This window comes from Petromyzon marinus, chromosome 7 (assembly GCF_048934315.1).
Source record: "Petromyzon marinus isolate PM22_M1 ecotype Great Lakes invasive population chromosome 7, UKy_Petmar_22M1.pri1.0, whole genome shotgun sequence".
NCBI lineage: Eukaryota > Metazoa > Chordata > Hyperoartia > Petromyzontiformes > Petromyzontidae > Petromyzon > Petromyzon marinus.
In genome coordinates, this window is record NC_133673.1 from 8,895,243 (window position 1) to 8,916,357 (window position 21,115).

General features: G+C 41.9%; 1 protein-coding gene across 1 annotated transcript in view; it reads right to left on the bottom strand.

Annotated features, from left to right (window-relative positions):
- The window catches only part of LOC116939925 (mucin-5B-like), a 52,376-nt gene that overhangs the window by 19,270 nt on the left and 11,991 nt on the right, over positions 1–21,115 (bottom strand). Inside the window, exons 11-31 of the mRNA XM_032948982.2 lie at positions 20,832–20,970; positions 20,108–20,212; positions 19,856–19,925; positions 18,725–18,862; positions 17,947–18,111; positions 17,186–17,280; positions 14,770–14,896; positions 11,411–11,666; positions 10,897–10,946; positions 10,658–10,758; positions 10,343–10,494; positions 9,675–9,813; positions 9,008–9,118; positions 8,129–8,314; positions 7,525–7,764; positions 4,915–5,071; positions 2,713–2,841; positions 2,056–2,206; positions 1,730–1,773; positions 1,195–1,520; positions 72–246 (exon numbers count right to left, since the gene is read on the bottom strand). Coding sequence (XP_032804873.2) covers positions 72–246; positions 1,195–1,520; positions 1,730–1,773; positions 2,056–2,206; positions 2,713–2,841; positions 4,915–5,071; positions 7,525–7,764; positions 8,129–8,314; positions 9,008–9,118; positions 9,675–9,813; positions 10,343–10,494; positions 10,658–10,758; positions 10,897–10,946; positions 11,411–11,666; positions 14,770–14,896; positions 17,186–17,280; positions 17,947–18,111; positions 18,725–18,862; positions 19,856–19,925; positions 20,108–20,212; positions 20,832–20,970 — 3,056 coding nt within the window. The remainder of the gene's footprint in view (positions 1–71; positions 247–1,194; positions 1,521–1,729; positions 1,774–2,055; positions 2,207–2,712; positions 2,842–4,914; positions 5,072–7,524; positions 7,765–8,128; positions 8,315–9,007; positions 9,119–9,674; positions 9,814–10,342; positions 10,495–10,657; positions 10,759–10,896; positions 10,947–11,410; positions 11,667–14,769; positions 14,897–17,185; positions 17,281–17,946; positions 18,112–18,724; positions 18,863–19,855; positions 19,926–20,107; positions 20,213–20,831; positions 20,971–21,115) is intronic.

Sequence of the window (21,115 nt, forward strand, 5' to 3'; positions counted from 1 at the left end):
TCCAGCAGTGGATAGGGCACGGCTTCGTAATGATGATAACATCTACATTTGTTTCCTGGCTGCAAACTTACATTCACATTCGTAACGGATGCAGCAGCCGTCATCGTCACGGACCTGCTTTGGCTCGTGGCCATTCACACATTGCGGCTTGATTTGTATTGGGCATTGGACCGACACCATCTCAACGTTACTGCCGCCCCTGCACGTTGCGATTGTGCAGGATTCAACTTTCCAAGTCTCCTGATACTGGAAAGCAAGGGGGTTTTGAAAAGTGATTACACCACATGTTCAGTGCTGAACTTATATACGATCAAAAGAAAGCTGTTCGAGTACAATGCATTTCAAATGTTAAAATCATGTTTTGCAACACACAAGGAAGAACATATAATTTTTATGAACACTTTGTAGAATATACATTTACGAACACTCTTTTGTGATATATGAACACTTAACATTTGGAAGTTAAACAATTAACATGTACAGTACATCAGGATACTTAATAAATCAAAAAGCTATTATCGATGTATTTATACAGCATTCATCTAACGCAAACTATCGAGTCCAAAATGCATCCAGTGCCTTCGTGAACATTTTTTTTTATTACCTAAACCCAATTCATGAACTCGAGCCAGTTAGATACATGGGCATGGGTTCCTACCCCGACGTATGTACGTATGTTGAAATCCATTCGCACCGTACATACCAACCGTGCTAATCCTATGGATGTAAATACCCATGGGTTTCCTGAGCACTGCCACAAAACCAATTACGTTGGTAAAGGGCTCCATCCCTTCACTATGATGCTCTGGGACTCGTCAGTGCTGCTCTGGCTGCCCCGCATGCACTGCCTGTACCTGGGGCTCGCTGTTGTTACTGGGCCTCAATTGCTTGGTCCTGGACTGTGCTGCATTGTTTCTATCCCGTGTTTCCCTGCCCTGACCCCCTCCAACCCTTCCTCCTCTCCTGCCTTCTACCCTCACCTTTGTAAAGCGTCTGGAGTTACGGTTGCAATTAGATGCAATATATATTTAAATTGATGCTATCTTTGTTGACAAACTGTTAACCTATTATAATTAAATTAAGCACCTTGTGTGTGTATCACAATATTATAATTAAACACCGCAATTCAATATTAACAACACAAACAAAAAAACATCAATAATGTGTTTTTTTAAACACACTTTTTGGTTTTACCTTTCGGGGGGGATTTAAGTATATGCAATCAGATGGGGGCGTTGATGGTGAAGAAGTTGTTATCACAGGTGTCGCGGTAGTGGTGGTTGGTGGTTCAGGGGTGGTAAATGTTGAAGTAGGGCTACTGCTTGTTGTGGTGAGACTGCTGGTTGTTATTACAGGGGTCGTGGTTGCTACTGTGGTGGTGGTGGGGATTGGGGATGACGTGCAGGCGGCATAGTGATAAAGAATCTCTCCGTCTTCACAGATGGCGGTGCTACAACTATCCCCCAAGTCGATCTGTGCCCCGACTGCATACTTGATTCCGTTGTGCGTGCAAAAGCAGACTGCAACAAAAGAAAAGAGTGATCTTTCAGGAAGCTGTTAACAAGGCATCATTTCAAGAAAAGTGTGTGATCTCTTGAAACGTACTTCATTATTGTTTACATTGTGCATTTTTCAAAAATTAGATAATGGTGAGTGTATCTTAACCACTGCAAGTTGTTATTATTATTATGGTGAGTGAATAATGTTTGAAAAAAATACTGCTGCTTACCTGATCGATTGTATTGGCAAGAGATTCCAGATTCAGAGCACGTGCTAAATACAAACAAAAGCACATATTACGAATCACATCATAGAGGTACGGTACAACAATGGATCTTTAGGCTGCCCACCACATCGACCGTGCAGCACTATGACAACCTGTTTGTACATCACGGTCACCCATCAGAGCACCATCGAGGCTGAACTATGCTTAGCTTCTGAGATCTTGTGAGTATGCGAGGTGATGTGGTCATCGGCAGTCCTTAACGGCGCTTCAAAAAAAGTCACCACCACGACTGTGGAACTACGGAACTGAGTTTAGCCACCGAGCCTCACCAAGTGTAACACTTATGCTCGCTGGGCACTGGTTGGTCCAATTGGTATCGCTGGCCTCTGTTGTCGAAGCAGCCGCAGGAGTCCCAGCTCACGCACAGCATGTTGTCCTCGTCAAAGTAAGGCTTGGACTCCGTGCATTTCGGGTAGCATCCTTGAGCACAATCGCACGGGCAAACGAACGTTCCCACCACACGTGCCACAGACATGGTTTACGGCGCATCCATGCAGCGTTGAGCAAACGTTAATCAATTGTTACACGGTGCCAACGAGAATGCTAAATTATCAGACGGGCGAGAATGTGTGCAGGTCGGAAAGTAATGAGTAGCAATACACCACAAAGGTAATTTCTAGATAGAAAAAGGGGGAATTGTCACCATATGATAAAAAGGACGACTGATATAATTGTCAGTCATGCGTTTTACTGTATATAAAGCACCTTGTGTGTGTATCACAATCATCCATTGCAATGCAGCTGAGATCGGTTTCGCAAATTAGAAAATCACTTACCTGTGAAGTCGATCGTCGATGCATTTGTCATTGTCTATGTGAACTTTGGTAAAATACCAACATGCAAAACAAATCACAGTTAAAGGCTTGCAGAGTGCTTGCCTTCGGGAAGACGCGGAGGTGGGTACAGGGCGGAGAGAGAGGGCTCACCCTCAAAGCGTTGCACTCCCTCGCGACATTCCGCGTGTGGATCCCGGCAGGTCTTGGGGCAGCTTTGGCCACAGGGACGGTAGTGCCACGTGCAGTCATCCGGAGCGTCGTAATACTCGCAAAATAGGGCTGTGGAGACCGGATGAACGATAAACAAGTGAAAAGTAGAAATCTGTTGTATTTTGCATTATATTAAAACTGTTTAACATTTCAGTTTATATATATATTAATGTTACGTGAATAGAATACCCACGCGAAAATGTCTTTTTATACATGTTGAAATAAAATCTACTTAACAACTGCCCTCTATAGACGTTTGGCTGAAAATAATCAGTGATTACAAAAGGATTGGTATGCGCATGTAGCGTATATAACTGAGATGAAATAATTTCCACAGAATTAATTGTAATTTGTACATTATAAAGGATATAAATGTGACAACATATCACGAATTCGATACAAAAAGGGGAAACGTGCACTCCTGGGGAGCTTACTTTTGGTCTTTAACTTGAGCAGGGAATGGAGAGGGAATGATGGTGTAGGAAGGTAATGAATGCAGATACACTATTATTCACCGTATAAAAAATACATTCTTGAGCCAGTAGCTGAATAAATGATGAACATATCGTACTCATCTCAGGAATTTTAGACAAGCATTTATATCCCTCTCGGGAAATCAAATTCAAGTTCGTCATTTTATTAAAATGGGATTGAGCAACCCGTGACCCCGTGCTTATTTTATACAACGTTGTCCTGGCTACAATGTACTTCGACCTTCGGTGCTGAATACACAATAATGTATGATACAAAAAAACATACTTTCGAATTAACATTCTCTTGAACGCATTAGCATAATTGATGACTTTATTTAAACAAGGTTTGTGTAATAGCATTCCAGAAATAAAAATCTGCCAGAATTACATTACGGTCAGTTTCTGCGGGAGCTGCAAATAACATGCAATGAGGCACAAGTGGAGCCATGCAATTGCTAACTCAGGCCCACTGCTGCCATTCACTTGAAAGAGGGAGAAGTACCCACATTTTACCCCACCACACACGATCTGCCAATAGACTAACTGCGGTATACCCATTCATACTGCCGGGTGGACAAAGTCAAGGGGGAAGTGGGGGGGGTATTTAAGAAACCTCAACATTAAATACCGTGGCATTATAAATAAAGGTGTGGGCGTTAGTAGAGACTTGGAAGATGTTGCTAAAGCTGCAGCATTGCGTGTGTGTGTCTTGGTTGGTGGGGCGCGGTAGTGTAGCGGTTAGCGTGCTGCACTACAAACCCGGTGACCAGGGTTCAATTCCCGCGCACGGCCAAAACCAGTGACGATTATCTGAACCGGTTCTGGGCCCCCTCCCTAAGTCGACTCAGCCTCAAATGAGCACCTGGTGTGGTGTGAAAACATCTCCACCAGGGAGCCAAAGGGCGTGGTGCTGGCCACCCACCCCCTCGTGTGCCGTGTCGGCTTTCATAGGTGCTCGCTAACAGCACTTGCCCCCAGAAGTCGATAAAGGCTACACAGGGGAGCTTTGTCTTGATTGTCATTGAGTACGGCACAGTCAACAAAGAGACAAAGATCCCCCATATAGCCTGAACAGACTGTAGGGGCAAGTGCTATTAGCGAGCACCTATGAAGGCCGGAACGGTACACGAGGGGGTGGGTGGCCAGCACCACGCCCGACCGCCTTTGTCTCCCTAGTGGCAATGTTTACACACCGAACCAGGTACTCATTTGAGGCTGAGTCGACCTAGGGGAGGCCCGGGACCGGTTCAGATAATCGTCACTGGTGTTGGCCGCGAGCGGGAATCGAACCCGGGTCGCCGGGTTCATAGCGCAGCGCGCTAACCGCTACACTACCGCTCCCCACAAAGAGACACACACCACCACACACACACCACCACACACACCACACACACCATACACACACACACGCAGGCTGCCCCTTGAGTGACACCTGCCAAGCATGTGTGTGTGCGTGCGTGTGTGTGCGTGCGTGCGTCTCGATTGTCATTGAGTACGGCACAGGTCGGGGTGTACCTCCACGACAGTCAACAAAGACACACACACCACCACACACACCACACACACCATACACACGCAGGCTGCCCCTTGAGTGACACCTGCCAAGCCTGTGTGCGTACATACGTGCGTGTGTGTGTGTGCGCGTGCGTCTCGATTGTCGTTTACTCACGGCACAGGTCGGGCGTGCGCCACTTGATGCACTGGCCGGCCTCATTGCAGGCCTTGGCGTAGACGGCCACGGCATTGCAGAGGCACTCGCAGTCGCCGCCCGTGTCACAGCCGCAAGCGTCGTGCACGCAAGCCTCGTGGAAGGGCAGCACGTCAACCTGCAACCACGCACGCCAATGGCAATCACTTCTCTATACTCGGCAGGCAATGATTCAGTAACCACCCAGGCAATATGATGCATTTTCAGGTTGCGATTCGATTTCAGACTGAATTAACTAGCGACACATTTTACCCTCTTTTTTGTTTAAAAATAATAATAATTTCATTTTGTACGGTTCAGTGTGCTCCATTCGCCTAAACGTAATATTTTCAGATTTAGAATCTGTGTTAATACTGGAGGAATCCGATGAGCTATCCAGCTCTTTTTCACAGATGTCCAGTCGGGGAAGGTCATTCGCACATTCTTGTGCATACGATTCACATGAATTGCAATGAATGCATTCTCGCCTACACAATTCCAAGTTGTTAATCAACGCGCATTGCGACGTGTCTATTCCACACCACTGGTGTTTAATGTTGATTAGCATCGACTTGATGTTTCCGAGAACGATACACTGCGAACGTAAAGTGGCAGTTGCCTTCTGCAAGGCACACAAAGGAATTCATGCGTTCAAATCAATTAGAGCTTCATGCTTTGATGATTCAACCGCATTGGGGTACAATTTTGCGAGGTTCAAATCACACAGACGAGAAGCAGGGTGCAGAATATTTGTTAATTTAAATTAATGCTGCTTTTCTACTTGAAGACAACCTTGGAAAATGTAAACGGAAATGCTAAAAATATCACGTCTCATTTATTATTTATTCCCGTAACAATTTTGCATTACAATTCTGTACAATTGTGTGTTCTAATACGTAATGGATTACGATTGCAATTTTGCCTCGTTACTGTCAGTAGGTGTGTAACTTTGCAGCAGTGACTAGTGCACTGCACTATGAACCTGGCAATGAGATTGATTCCCAACCATGGCTAAGGTCAGTGGCAAGTGATATCTGAATTGACTTTGGTAACACTTCCTTCACCAATTCGTACTGACCAGTACGGTTAAGCGTGGTGAAACAATCTCTCATGACTGACACGGCACGAGGAGGCGTTTCCAGCAGTGGAATGCCAAAGGGCTGTAAATTGTAATTGTGTTCTTCATTTTTAATGTGGTAGCTAAGATTTATGGTAAACATTATTGGTAAAAAAATCATCTACCACGGGTTATTTATTTATTCATTAAATCTTAGCATTATTTAGGCACATAATGAAGGTACCTGAATGAAGAATATGTATTCACTAGCATTTTGCCCATCCAAAGACGGGTGTATTGCAGTAAATCTAAAACTTGCAAGCGAAAATCAGACCGCGACGTGATGTATTCATTGCATCAATTCGTGTGCAGTTTGTAAGGGCACGGTGACACAGACCTATTTCATTTTAAGGTTGTAATCCCTTGTAACGCTGTTGATGTCTCAACAACAGCGTTACGGAGATCACGTGATGACGTGAGGGTTCTGCCTCTGTAGTGAGATCACGTGATGACGTGAGGGTTCTGCCTCTGTAGTGAGATCACGTGATGACGTGAGGGTTCTGCCTCTGTAGTGAGATCACGTGATGACGTGAGGGTTCTGCCTCTGTCGTGAGGGTTGTCAGTTGGTGCCGAGGAGGGGGGAGGAGGCGCCTCGCCCCCCATGTGGAGTGACGTCACCTGCTAATTATTATTAATGAGGGGGGGGGGGGGTTCCATGTGGAGGACGTAACTTTGACTTAAAGTTTTCGTGACTGCAGGAATTCATATTCTTTGGATCTTTCGGTAAAGTCAGGTAAATAGGTTCATATAAAATAACAAAAAATAACAAGAAACTACGACGTTTCGATGGCAACGCAAGCGGTCGTCATCAGGAGGAAAAAAGAGAGGAAAGCTGCTGAGGCAGGCTGTTTTAAAGGTTTGAAATGGGCGTAGCCCAAGGGTCATGAACGAAGTAGGCGGGGCTAGTTATGTTAATGTGAGAAATTAGCATGTTAATGTAAGATCGGAGGACGACCTCCAGGACATTCCTGGGTGATTACAGTAGGTATAATAATGAGTGTTTTCATAAATTACTCATCGCGTCCATTTTCATGAAAGTATAATGTGCTAAGTACGTTTCTACATCAATTCGTCGTTCTATCATGGTGGCTATTAGCAAATCATCGAAGGATAAAGATGTGCGTATATATAGGATGCTTAAATGCCTCAGTAGCTGAATGCGCCCTGCATTTGATCTCAATTGAACAATTCCAATGCCCCTAGCGTAGTCTATCCGAGGGGACGCACTTTTACAGCGGTCCCTCTGTGGCTCCTAGTTGTTCGCATCACCGGCCTGAAAATGGACACAAGTCTTGTCAGTAAGGCGCCGATGTTACGAGATGGTTTTTCCCAATTAACCAACGTAATGAAAGTAATGTAATGAATTCCTGCACTATGGGAGCGCTTACGAAAGACCCATACAGTCTACCAAGTGGGTGACACGCACACACTGGGAGTTGTGTAAAAACATAAGAAAACAAGAACAGGGCACTTGCCAATGCGTGGCATGATGCGAAGGTGTCGCTCTTGAGGATCCCGCAGCGTTGCTGTGCCCAGGGCAGGCGGTGCGACATGAGCGCGCAGGGGCTGCTGGTTTCCTTGGCATCGGCACACAGCCCGCTCAGCTTCCAGCTGTTGCCGAACTCCAGCGGGTCCTCCACCACCATGTGGGTGCGCGTCGTGAGGTCGTTTGCTGCCCGGCCATCGTGGTTGCCGCAGAGCCCACACACCGTTCCCTAGGGGGCGGCGAGTGGCCCACACAAAGGCGGATCTGACATCTCTCTTGACATAGGGGGCCCTTAGCGCGTGCTACCTGTATTTTTTTGTGGCTGGGTATGTGAATGTAATTATCTGCTTTGCAATACGCGTGCAGGGTTGTGTTTTGATATAAAAGTCTCATAGCAAGTACCTTATACCAATAATTCGACAAAGTGAAGAAAATGTACACGCGAGACTGCAAATTAATATCCACTCTGTTAATATATCCCAACTAATAACAGATTGTAAGATAACTTAAAGAAAAGGGTACATGTGCACATTACAAAAACAGAGATGGATCATGCTGTGTTCATTCAGTGTTGAAAACAAATCTAAAGTTACCTTGTACTCTGGGCCCAAGCTGATAAATACGCCTGTGTTCTTGTCCCATGTCAGAGTGATGCGATTGCTCGTCTCAACAACAAGGTACAGACCCCTGTGCTTAATCTGGAATGGATTTATTGTTTCTGGACCAGAGCCCAGGAAGTCAATGGAGTAGCTCTTCTGGAAAAGCTTGATTACCCAGTTCTGAAAGAAGGAAAATTGAGCATGATTAATTTACACGTACAATCCGACATTGTATTTTATTTACACTTTCGAATAAAATGTCCTTGCATAAAAACACTTTATTTGATGATGTGCATTTATATTTTTGCATCGTTCAAAGCATCTAAGTCAAATATATGCAGATATAGCATTTAGTCGTATCACGGATGCAATGCCAATTATGAAAGGAGCATAACTTTAATTATTGTACCGACAGAAAATGTTAAATAAAATTCCGCTAAGTATTATGTGGTGTAATTATACATATCATATTGAATTCCAAGAATTGGCAATATATCATGTAAATCGGACACAATTGTGCTGTCAGCAATTGACCTTCGATATTTTTACGCGATGGATAAGTGAAACGGTTAATTGCAAATATTGGTCATTTTGCAGAGAAAATTTATGTTTTACTGTTGTGAAATCACACGTTTATAATAGCTCTGTAAATTACAGCGGCTGTACACGTAATTGGATATCTTCCAGTCTTTTATTCTGCACATTGTATTGTAGGTTAGAGTCTACCGTGGTGCAACGCCTCTTTGTTTTGCAGGAAAGAACAAAGGCACGAGGCAGGATTTGACACGGGGACCTTCTCCCTGCAGAGAAAATCCAGCATTTGATCAAATAATTCTTGAGATATAATTACTGAAGTGGAAAAAGGGCACTCACTCCGACTTGCACATTTATTGAGCGGGAACACGTTGTGCCAGTGGTACCGCAGGGGACATTTTCTGTTGTGATATTGAATGTCCCTTCGTTGTTAGGATTTTGGCAGTTGTCCTGCGAAAAATATAAATACAAACACATTGCCTTTAAAAGTCACTCCATTGCATGCCTCTGAAATATTGCTTCGACACAAAGTTCATAATAAAGAACAAGCTGAGTAGGCATGCACAGATGCATCGATTCAAATATATTCTTATTTCATGATACATCCACCAAATCATGCTTCTAAGATTAGATGTTTGATTTACATATATTATATATTATTAGTTCACATGACCCGTGCAGCCAATATTGGTATGTATGTTGCACTTCTTTCACACCGTACATAACCACCCGTGCTTATCAGACGTGGTGCATTCACAACAAAATTGACATGAAAACTAAGATTCTTGAATGGTATCGTGACACACCGAATTGTGACAATGCATAGAATCAGGATGTGAGGCCAATTGTTCCATGCTTAATTTTCAGGACGTGGTAAAGGTGCGGCCATAACATTTGCTTGCTCACACACCACGACTGGTAGCAGGGCCTCCACTGGAGGGAGAGGAACGTGTATTTTGTTTTGTCAATTCTGTTGGTGCTTCGGAAAATCCAAACTGCTCCATACCTGGGCAATGACGTACGTACAGCTTCCCTCAAACAAAAAGCGCTGTCCATCAAAGGTCCGATAATGTCCTTGGCCATAGAGGGAGCATGTGCTCAAACAAGTATTGTTGGTGCATTCCCATTTCCTGTTCACGCACGTGCTGAAAAAATATATGAAAGAGAATACAAATTATGTATGGATGCATTAAAAAGAAAAATTCCCACATTGTTCTCCTCTAGAGTAGTGCACCTGCCAGGGAAGAGAGGATTCACACAGCTCTGCAAAATGTACATCTGGGGGCAAAGAAACTACTTCGGCATAGCTAAAAAAATTAGGCTACCTCACAGTCTTCTTTTTTAAATGATCATTGTAATGCGTATGTCATGTTGTTTTGAAGACAATTGTCTGTAATTTTTTTAATATAAAATATGGCTTGTTTATGTAATAAATTAGTGGATTAACACGCGAGACTGAATGCCCCAATCACCATCGCAGCTTGGATGTTTGCAGACACGATGGTATTTATGAGCATTCTCTCTCTTATCAAGAAAGGTGAACAAATTAGTTCGATCTGAATTACAGTCCTAATTCGTTGAAATAGTATGCACAAGTGCAAAGACACTTCACAATTACAAATGTACGTTCCAATATCATGGAACTGTCCCTTTGCGCATCGTTCCAAGATTTACCAAGTGTTGCAGTCAACCTCAATGCTCTCTCCTGGTGCCGTTTTCTGACCATTGTGCTCACAGGGACACGCCTCAGGTTGAATACAGGTCCCATCGTCTGAGTACACCAGCCCTTTGGGGCACACGCAGCCCGAGTTGCACTCTGGGTTGTACTGTTGAGAACATCACGGGACAGAGATAATGCAGCAGTAACAGATGTATCACGGGCAGGAGTAAAGCTGCAAAGTGAGATGCTGTATGCAACGTAATTTTTTTTTAAAAAAACTGCGGACTAATTTAGGCGTGACCAGGGGCAGTGTCTGGTGAAGTACTCACACACTCCTGCAGTGAACACGTCTGATGGCAGGGGAAACTATTGCCGTTGGCGGTGGATTGGTTGCAGTTAAAGTAAACCATTGGATGTGGGCACGGCTGCGCTGTGGGCAGAAAATTATTCACGCAGAGATAAGGAAAATGCCGCTCATCACAGGCATTGTTCATCGCAATTTCGTTGCACGTGATGCACCGGCGAGGTGATGAACTGCGTGTTCATGTGCGTGAGCTGTGAACCGTACGTGTTGGGCCCTGTGGGTTCATGCACAGCATGGTCCCAGCGCGGCATTCACTGTGAATGAAGAACAAATGAACATTTTAAACATGGACATTTCTCTTCTTTGGTTCTTTCGGTAAAGTCACGTAGAATGAGAATGGACATTTCATTGAAGCACTATGCTTGCGTGACACATTCAATATGACGGCAATGTAATTCTATCATATAAAATAAAAAGCAGTTTAAAGTGGCATTTTAACAATGTATCAAACTGATCAGTATAAACTCATCCAGCACGTGTATATTCAGTCCTTTATCTATGCTATACGTCACTGAGATGTCTTATTTATTAAAGCGTAACAGGTCTGGCGGCGAATTGCAGTCACACGGGGAAAGAGTTATTATCGCACATATACGTCGGACTTAATTTCAGACAAAGTTACCATGTGTTTAAGGCGCAGCGGTGTCAAAAGGCTACACCACCACCACCTCCGCCGCCGTTCACTCGGTCCGGCGCCACCGTCGTTGCATCCACTCACCAGATGTACTTGCCCTGCTGAACGCTGTTCCCCAGAGGCAGGACATTTCCTCTGTAGTAGCACGGGCACTCCTCGGGGGCCATGCAGAAGCCACCGCCACTGTCGTAGGTTCCTTTGGGGCAGGTGCAGCCGTCCACAGCCACCCCGCTTGAGAAGCACTGCGAGCCCGTCTCCTGCAGGACTCGGCAGGTGTTCACGCAGGGCAGAGCGTTGTAGCTGTACACCTGGCTTCCAGGGCAGTTCTCCGTGTACTTTGCTGCACAGCACACGCGTGGCACAAAGGTGATTTTGTCGTTTGTTGTTGTAGTTGTTGTAGTTGTAGTAATTAAAGTCTTCCAAATATTCGTTTAGAGCTTCAAAAGTACTTTTTGGACAAAATAATAATGTCAATTGCTTCATTGGCACAGGGTGAGAAGGTTTTAAAGCCACCGATAATTTTTCGAGAGGAATTTACGTGGCTAGAATATGTAAACGAAAATAAACAATTTGATGACGTTCTTTTTTAGAAGCGACCTGGCCACAAACAATAGCCCACTGAAGTAGCCTATCACGCGGAAACGTATAGCAGCTAAATACTCTACACGCATGTTTCTAAATGTGGAGAGATAAACCGGAGGACCCAGATAAAAATCCACGCGATCATTGGGAGAACATGCAAACTCCAAATATATAGGCATCAGGGTCGGGATCGAATTCACAAACTTCCATGCATACCAGGTGTGGTAGTTAAGATCTCGGCACCGCTGCACCCCATAATTACGCAAGTATATACTGTACATCCCTTTTGTCAATCCACTGCTGGATGAGGGCCTCCCCTGCCGTATGGGTCTTGAGTGTCTTTGACAAGGCTGGTTATCACGGATTGGTGAAGGCGGGGAGCAGAGTCGAGGGAGCACAGAAGGCGTACATGATGGTCACAGCCATTCATACACTCTTCATGCTCATAGCCTGCTTAGTTTCTGAGCTCTTTACGAGATTGGATTCATTCCAGGTAATTTGTTATACAAATATGGTACAGTTATATAGTCGTGAACGTTTTTTTTTATAATCCATCCATTCAAAGTACCATCAACAATTACAACTAAGATGTGACTTAGGATACAAAGTTAGAAAATAGAAAATGTGTTTTGTTTTGGGGCGCTGCCGTGGGGAGATGTTATCTCCTTCGCCTTGTATGCAGGAGTCCGTAGTTTCAATTCCAGATTCTGATGCCTGTATATTTGGAGTTTGCGTGTTCTCTCTCTCTCTCCGAGTGGATTTTTCTCTGGGTCTTCTGGGTTTCTCGTCCACATTTCGAAATAAGCATTTCACTTATTTGGCTGATACTATAAATTTCCACTTGATAAGTCACTTCGATGAGCTATCATGCGTGGCCAGGTCGCCTATGAAAAATAGCTCATATCTCAGTGGGCTTTACCTGCTAAATAGAATAGTTTACCTTTTTTTATATTGCCAAATATATATAGTATTGTACTTTATATAATAAAATACATATGGATGCCACATATATAGAGTATAATTCGATCAATACATTGAGGGTGATCAATGTTATCCGACATTTATGATCATAAGACTCACAAGTGGTAATGATAGAAAGTACTCGGTCTTCTAAAACAGCCTTATCATTCATAATGTTTCCTGGTACAAAATGGTATATGAAACCGGATAGCCAGCATTCCATCCATGATCTTGCGTAAATGATGCGATGAAATGTGATACAAGAATGATTAAGAAACTTGTCAGGTTTATCAGTGCTTTCCATCATGCTGATCATTCGCATTGATGGTTTGCACAAAGCCAGATGAAGTAGATTCCCGAGGAATGTGCACCGTAATATAGTTTGGTATTCTGTTGCACAATCGAGTTTTTTTTCTTCTTTGGTTCTTTCGGTAAAGTCACGTAGAATGAGAATAAAATAATAAATTAATAAAATAAAATAACACAATAAAATTCTCACGACGTTTCGGCCACAACACAAGTGGCCTTCATCAGGTGAAGGGACGAGACTGTCTGGAGGACAGCGCTCCAGCGCTGATGAATCCTGGCAGTCACGAAAGCTTTAAATCGAGTTTTTTGTTTGTTGGTAAACCCAAACATGATAATAAACCAATGTAATTCCCCGAGCTAAAGTACGTTTAATATCCTCCGGTGTTTTATCACATCTTTATTGACTCTTGACTTAAAGCTTTCGTGACTGCAGGAATTCATATTCACGTAGATAGGTTCAAAGAAAAGAACAAAAAATAACAAAACTACGACGTTTCGATCGCAACACAAGCGGTCGTCATCAGGAAAAGGGGGGTTAGCTTCTAAAGACAACTGTTTATAAAGGTTTAAAATGGGCGTGGCCCAAATTTCAGCAGCCAATGTTAATGTAAGTGGTGGGCAGCGACCGCGACGGTGGTGGGTTTTCCACCAATCAAAGGGCTGCCAGGTAAAAATTAGCATATTAATGGAAGGTCGCTGAGCATCCTCCATGGCGAGCGTGCCGAGGTGGCTATGTTAATGTGAGAGATTAGCATGTTAATGTGAGAGATTAGCATGTTAATGTGAGAGATTAGCATGATAATGTGAGAGATTAGCATGTTAATGTGAGAGATTAGCATGTTAATGTGAGAGATTAGCATGTTAAAGTGAGAGATTAGCATGTTAATGTGAGAGATTAGCATGTTAATGTGAGAGATTAGCATGTTAATGTGAGAGATTAGCATGTTAATGTGAGAGATTAGCATGTTAATGTGAGAGATTAGCGTGTTAATGTGAGAGATTAGCGTGTTAATGGGAGATCGCCGAGCCTTCTACACGGCGAGCGTGCCAAGGTGGCTATGTTTTTTGGAGTTAGATCGCATAAATAAACTGTGTTGTTAACCCCACGACCACCCGACACAGCCAATAGTAACGTTTGTAACGTAAACAAAACATGCCAATTAGTTATTAGTTCAGCACACCGGTGTGATGGAAAGTAAACCCACAACATTTACATTTCTGGCTGTCGCCTGATGAGGCTGGTTGTAATTACTGGCGAAACGTCGTACTCATGGATAATATTGGTCGCGAAAGGCTACGTGTTAAACTGATATAGTATCTGTCATTGCATACTCTTTGGTTCTTTCGGTAAAGTCACGTCGGCATCTGTCATTGCTCACACATGCTGCTGTACCTGAGATTTTAATATTCACTTATGCGAATGTATTGCTACATGGTATATGAATAGTATATACTGATGAGGTGCTGCACGAAGATCTTAACATCGCTGGCATGTTACTTTCTTAAGCCGGCACAGCACTCTGCTTCGCAGGCCCGGTGAGAGGAAGAACGGCCACGCGGGTCTGAGCATGCAAACGTGAAGGGAAACGTACCGCACAAGTGCTCCCTCCATCCCTCCAGGACAACGTGCTTGGAGGCACAGGCCAGAGCATACGAGGACAGTGCAGCACACAGGCACGCCTCGCTATCCTGGCAGCTGCACGTGTCGTAGAGGCATCTCTGTGGAGATACGCGGTTGGGTGAGCACTTTCAGTTCCAGTGCTGCAGGGAGCAGGATTTCACGGGAACATATTCGCAGAACATTTGTAATCAAATAGATGAGAATATTTAATGCAGTTGTAAATGTTAGAAATATCCTTTCCCTCGGAGGAATGACAAATGTTCCATTAGCGACTAAATTTCGCAGCGTTCACTGTCAAGATAAAAAAAAAACATCGGTATATAATATTTTTGACTTAATCAATGGCATTGTGCTTCTTGACCTTTCTTGTGCTATTGGCATCGTGCCATGAGATTAAAAGTGCACAGAGAAGAGCATCATGCTGTGTTTGACGACCAGCTGTGGAAGGTGATATTATAGAACTGCTTCTAAGCTGCATTTAAGCGAGATGCTTGAGGAATGTACTTTCCAATACGCCTTGTCATAGACACATCTATTGTATGGCAGCCAAGCGAACATTTTATATATTTTTTATGTTTCTGAATTTGAATGTTTTATAAATAAGGTGGAAATCCAAATTTAATATGAATGGGGTTTTTTGTGTGTTTATGTGCAGTCTTTAGTCATCAGGCTGAGACCATTAAGTCACTACATTTGAGAACCCAGTTCAGTGTTCTGAGTTAGTAATACAACTGCACGTAAAGGTAACATTTCTTCGAATGTTATAGAAAAATAAAATGTTTTACTTACAATAATAGTTGTTAACATTCATTCGGCAGAATTGTAAACTTATAATTGCCCCAATATGAATGAACAAATGCTCTAAATATTATATATATATTTTTTTATTCCATTCTAAACATGTATAGTATATATCTTAATTTGTTCGCTTTTTAAATGTATATTTTCCTTTTCCATCGCACTTTGTAAACATTGTCGACCATGTTTATCTCTACAAATATCCAATATATTTAGGTTGCCGGGTGTCTTAGCAGTAGCACTGCATGTGCATTTGCGACGGATATGAATAAGAGCATTGAAAGCAAAATGGTCATTCGATTTTTTCACGCTTTATATTCTGCCATGATTGATGTTCTTTGCTCTTGAACGTTTTTAAAATTTCCATTCTGAGTTCCTAAAAGTCACTATTGTGTAAATAATTGAAGTTGGTTTATTATTTTTCTATCTACGTGGCTTTGCCGAAAGACCCATAGAATATAAATAATTGTAGCCAACATCTCTTTGGTTTACACATGTGTGAGTCGTGTCTATAGGGAGATGCTTAAACATGTTTGACAGTTTGGATTTTTTTAAAATTAATTCTTCCATGTGAAAAATGTAAAGAGCTTAGTCATATTGGAATAAAACCAGACTGAATAACTCAGCATCAAGATTTTGCAATAATGAAACATTGGTGAAAGCTGTGTAAATAAGCTTATGCTTTTTGTTTTCATCAGCAGTTATGTTGTTTAATTAGCTTAATAGTATTATGCTACTATGGATATTACAAAGACGTGCACATTTCCATGGATCTAATCTGGATTAAATTAAATAAGATTTTAATCATTGCATAATCAACCATTATGTAATACCAATGAACTTAAATAACAATAAACAACCATAGATTCGCATGAGATACATTTGCTGTTATAAAAGTAATGAAGTTTATTTCAGGTGGGTGCTGCATTGTGAGGTTTAGCCAAATTCTTTTAAGGAGGGTTTGGCATGTGGGAAGAAATTGGAGTACCTGCAGAAAGCCGATACATGAAGGGAGGTAACACTCAATGGTCCACAAACACAGGGACACTAAAGCTGCCAACTCCAATTATTTTCCACCACTTCACAGTCCAGTGGGTTTCGGAAATTCACCATACACGTGGTCCACTAACCCTTGCTGCCAAAAGCACTGGATCACAGGCGTGCACCACTGTCTTATATTGATGACTATTGCCATTATTTCAGAATCTACTCGATCAAATATGGTTAAAGAAAAACTATTATTCATCAATAGAATCGCGATTGATCCAATTGCTATTGAGTCTGATGTACAAAACCTCATAACTCCTACAGCCACTCAGGATTTTACAGAATCTGATTTCAATAAAAAAATGTTTAACTATCTGATCTGCCAATAACGACGTGACTCGATTTTGTTTGGGTTAATCTGATTTACAAACTGAACCAATGACGCACCCCTAGTTATTATCCTTATTTGGGTAATAACTTCCAATGCATACAACGTGTGTGCTTTTCGTTTAATGAGAGTTGACAAACTTCAATGTCTTGTTAACTTACAGATTCAATATCAGCTTAGCATCAGACCCCCTGAATTCAGAAGTGTGTCTGACCTTGTAGAAGGCTTCAGGGCTGACCGTCCCATGGCATGCAGAGAAGGGCCCATCAGGTGTCTTCATATTTGAGCACATGTCTTCAGCATATTGCTCTGATGAAAGGAGAAATAAAACACATTAAAATGAGTAATGACAATACTGCTACTCTTCTTGCTTTGTGCAATGGATTTGTGTAACTTATACTTAATTCATACGTACATTTTACAAATTGCATGGCCTACCGTGACGCCTATTTTCACTAAAAGAAAAGTGTACAATGTGAAACAAATGTTCTACAGGAGGCAACACGGATTTTTTTTTTAAATAGCAGTATTGGTCAGTGAAAGCAACCAAATATCATCCATTTCTCAAATCACTGGTTGAATCAGCTGTACCCTGCCTTTTTTGTAAATACCATATCGTATGGCTTTGGATACCGGTTTCACAACCACTACTATCTGTATTGACCAACAATTGTTCAGTGTGTGCATGAGTAATCGCAATTCTGCAGAATCCAGTAAATCAAGGTGTTGCACAAATACCCTTGGTTCACGGCTGGCTTGTACGTCAGGTTAAAATAAACGAGTTGAGAAAAAAACAAACTCAAACAAATAGACTGGACTGAATTTTGCACTTTTTAAAGTCAACAACAACGTTTAAAAATAATGCATTGAGTCCGGCAGGAGACGGATCATTAGCAACGTGTGAACACGTGCAAATTCAGCCGTCCAAAACATCAACAACGTAGGGATTGACTTTTCTAGGTGTGGTTTACTCACTGTGGTTTAGGCTGAGCATGCAGGGTTCCTCTGTGCTCTCAGTCGGGGGTGGGCAAGTGTTCTGGGCTTTCCATGAGTTTGCAAAATAAATGGCCGTGCCTTCGATCAACCCATTGCTCGTCTTGAAGTCGTCGGATTGTATGCCATTGTAATCTCCACAGAGACCTGCAACGCCACAACTGTTACGCAGGTATATTTGCCACGCACATCATCGTGCGCATATTTACAATGCAGCCAAAGTTAAAAGCAACAAAGTGCGACAATCACGCATGCTGTATATATGGGTTCTGTAATGCCTTCCAGCATGCGTTTGTCCTCGTAATTTTGTATTATTATTATCAATAAGTAAGCCATTGGGTAAGCTGCCAGTGTAAAAAATAATTTGCATATTTGCATAGAGTACTTGTCGTACTAGTTTGTGTCTGTAAGATGTAAGACAACCCTCTTACCAATTTGGCCAGTTGTCTATAAGGTAAGTCTCTGATATCAGAACGTTATGCTAAAATTAAATTTATATTGGATAATAATTTTTTTTTAAAAAAGTTATTGTGACCCCGTGTTACAGACGGGGTGGAACAGAGCTAATGCGCGGACGCTTTCAAGTTTAGTTAAAACGCATTTAAGAGGCCACTTTGAAAAACAAAGTGCTCGCAGCTTATTCTGCAGGTTAAAGCCCAGTACAAGATGTTCCACATAGCGTCCGAAGTCATCCGGGAGGGTTTTTTTTTTACGCAAGACAAAGTGTTCCCAGGGTGCTTGAAGCATTCTTCGTACATACCACAGGTGGCTGTGTGGAATGAGGGATCCAGTGTGAGGTACAACTGCATCACCGGAGAAAGCTGAACGAGCAAATTCACCCCGATACTTGTGTGCAGATGGATGTAGAATGACGATTGATAGAATATCGTGATGGCGTCTGGCACAAAGAAAAACGATATTTATATACACAGATTGCTAAGAGTAAGTTATTTGTTCACGAACAAAATTGGAATGAAAATATTCAGAACTGGCACAATATACACCGTATAAAACATGTGTTTGAATAGAAAAGTAGGTCACTGTTGCCTGCAATCCTACATGTTATATAAAAAAATATAACATGTACATGCACCTGTTGTACAAAAAATATATTAAAATTTGCACATTATCACTAATAAATTATTTTGCAGGTTCTTAATATCAGGTAACATTTACACATTTAAAATGGAAAGAAAATTATGAATAAACGTTTGTTTAAAATACTGTGATGCATAGGAACATATTTGTGAATAAACAAAGCAATGATATCAGGCAATAGTTTGTCGTGCCTCATTTTAATATGCAGAGTTTAATAAGCAGTATTCAAATTAAAACTCGTTTTGACGTTGCTCCATAGATGTACTGTGCTTCACTTGATGAATATATTGCATTCTGACTGGCTCACATTTGTACATTTATTAAACTATTTACTTCGCTAGTTTATGCTTTTTTGCAAAGAAAATTTGTAGTGAATCTACTGGCTAAGTATGCCTTACTGTCAGTATGATGGAGTGGAATTAATAACAATCGATGGACCTTTGTCAATCCATTGTTAAGATAAGGACCTCTCCAGGCCATGTTGGTTATGGAAAGGTTGTTTGACCATACTTCACCCCACTGGTCATGGTGTAGGTTTGTGAAGGAGTTCTAGGACTGTTTAGATGTCACTTTCCACCGATGCTAGCCATGGAAAGGAAACAAACTCAGGTTGTGGGGTTGTATGTATGAATTTCTTTCGCATAGTACGTAGCCAACCGTGCTAATCGGAGGGGGGAGTTCATAACAGTGTACTAACTACTATGCCACGACCTCCCTATAACAGCATTATGCATAAATAATAATTGTATATATATCGTAGAGTGTGTGTTTGAGTAGCCATGGCATTACTTACTGGAATCATACGGCAGATTGACTTCAACATCATTTACAGAAACCTCTCCGGAATCGGAGATCATAATTTTCTAAAATAAAAAAATAACAACAAATTGCATTAACATTACGTAGACTCTTTTGTACATTTGTATATAATGTAATAAAATGAACCACGAGTACGTTTTAAAAAAAATCATTTTACATTAACTGCTCTATAGCTAAAATAAAAACAAAAATGTGCACTTATAAGAGTGACTAAAGATGTTCTCACCAGGACATTTCTCCCCAGAATCAGGGCTAGTGACTTCAAACAGGTGTTCTTGGTTTCACAGGGTTTGAGTTTGACCATCAGATTGAAGAGATGTGTTCTACAGTCCTGGAAACAAATGGCGGAGCGTCGTCGACAGCATGAATACAAAGAGGTAAAAACAACGTTTCGTTGTGCTTGTAAACCTATGATCAGAGTCGTTCATTGTTTCTGATTGAACCCATTCGACGGTTTTCAAAAAGGAAACAGTTAATTTATGTTTTTTTACTTTCTGATGCTTCAATTTGTGGAAGGCATGGTCATCATCAAGAGTGTTTCACTGTGCTCAGTGATATATTATCATTGTAAGGTACCAACACACTGGAATAGAATGTGGGTCTCCTTTGCTGCTGCTGACAATTCCTTGCGAATGTTTTGTGAGGCATGTTCCCGAAGAGAACGTGTTTATTTTGGGAACTGTTGTCACGGCCTCTCTGATTTGTTTTCAGGCGGGTGTGTTGTTTGGCAAGACGTTTCACATTACACTCAAATTTCCCTGAAAAAAAATCTCATTTCAATTTGGAACTGAATCAGGTCCTGGATAATCTCCAAGCATGTGGAGAAAAAATTCAGAACATCACGCTTAACAATACGCAGTATAACACCAAATTACATCGGACAGCAACACAGCATAACTGTGAAAACATACAAAGTAGAATGCCTATGGTTGTTGACAAGTCCTACTCACCATTGCCATGAAGTAGTAGCAGTCTCCATGGAATGTGAATTGATTTTGATCAAACGTTTTGATGTGCGAGCCTCCTTCCAATGCACACGTTCGTGTACAAGGCTGTTCCTCGCAGTTCCAAACTCCTCCGTGGCAGACGCTTTAAGGAAAGTAAAACACAGACAATAAATTAATGTAGAAGTAAGGCGTTAACAATTTATTAATTTAACATGTTGGAAAGATTCGATTTATAAAATAGTGGAGGTTTTTTTTTAAACAAATCTTCATGTACATGTGTTTTGTGA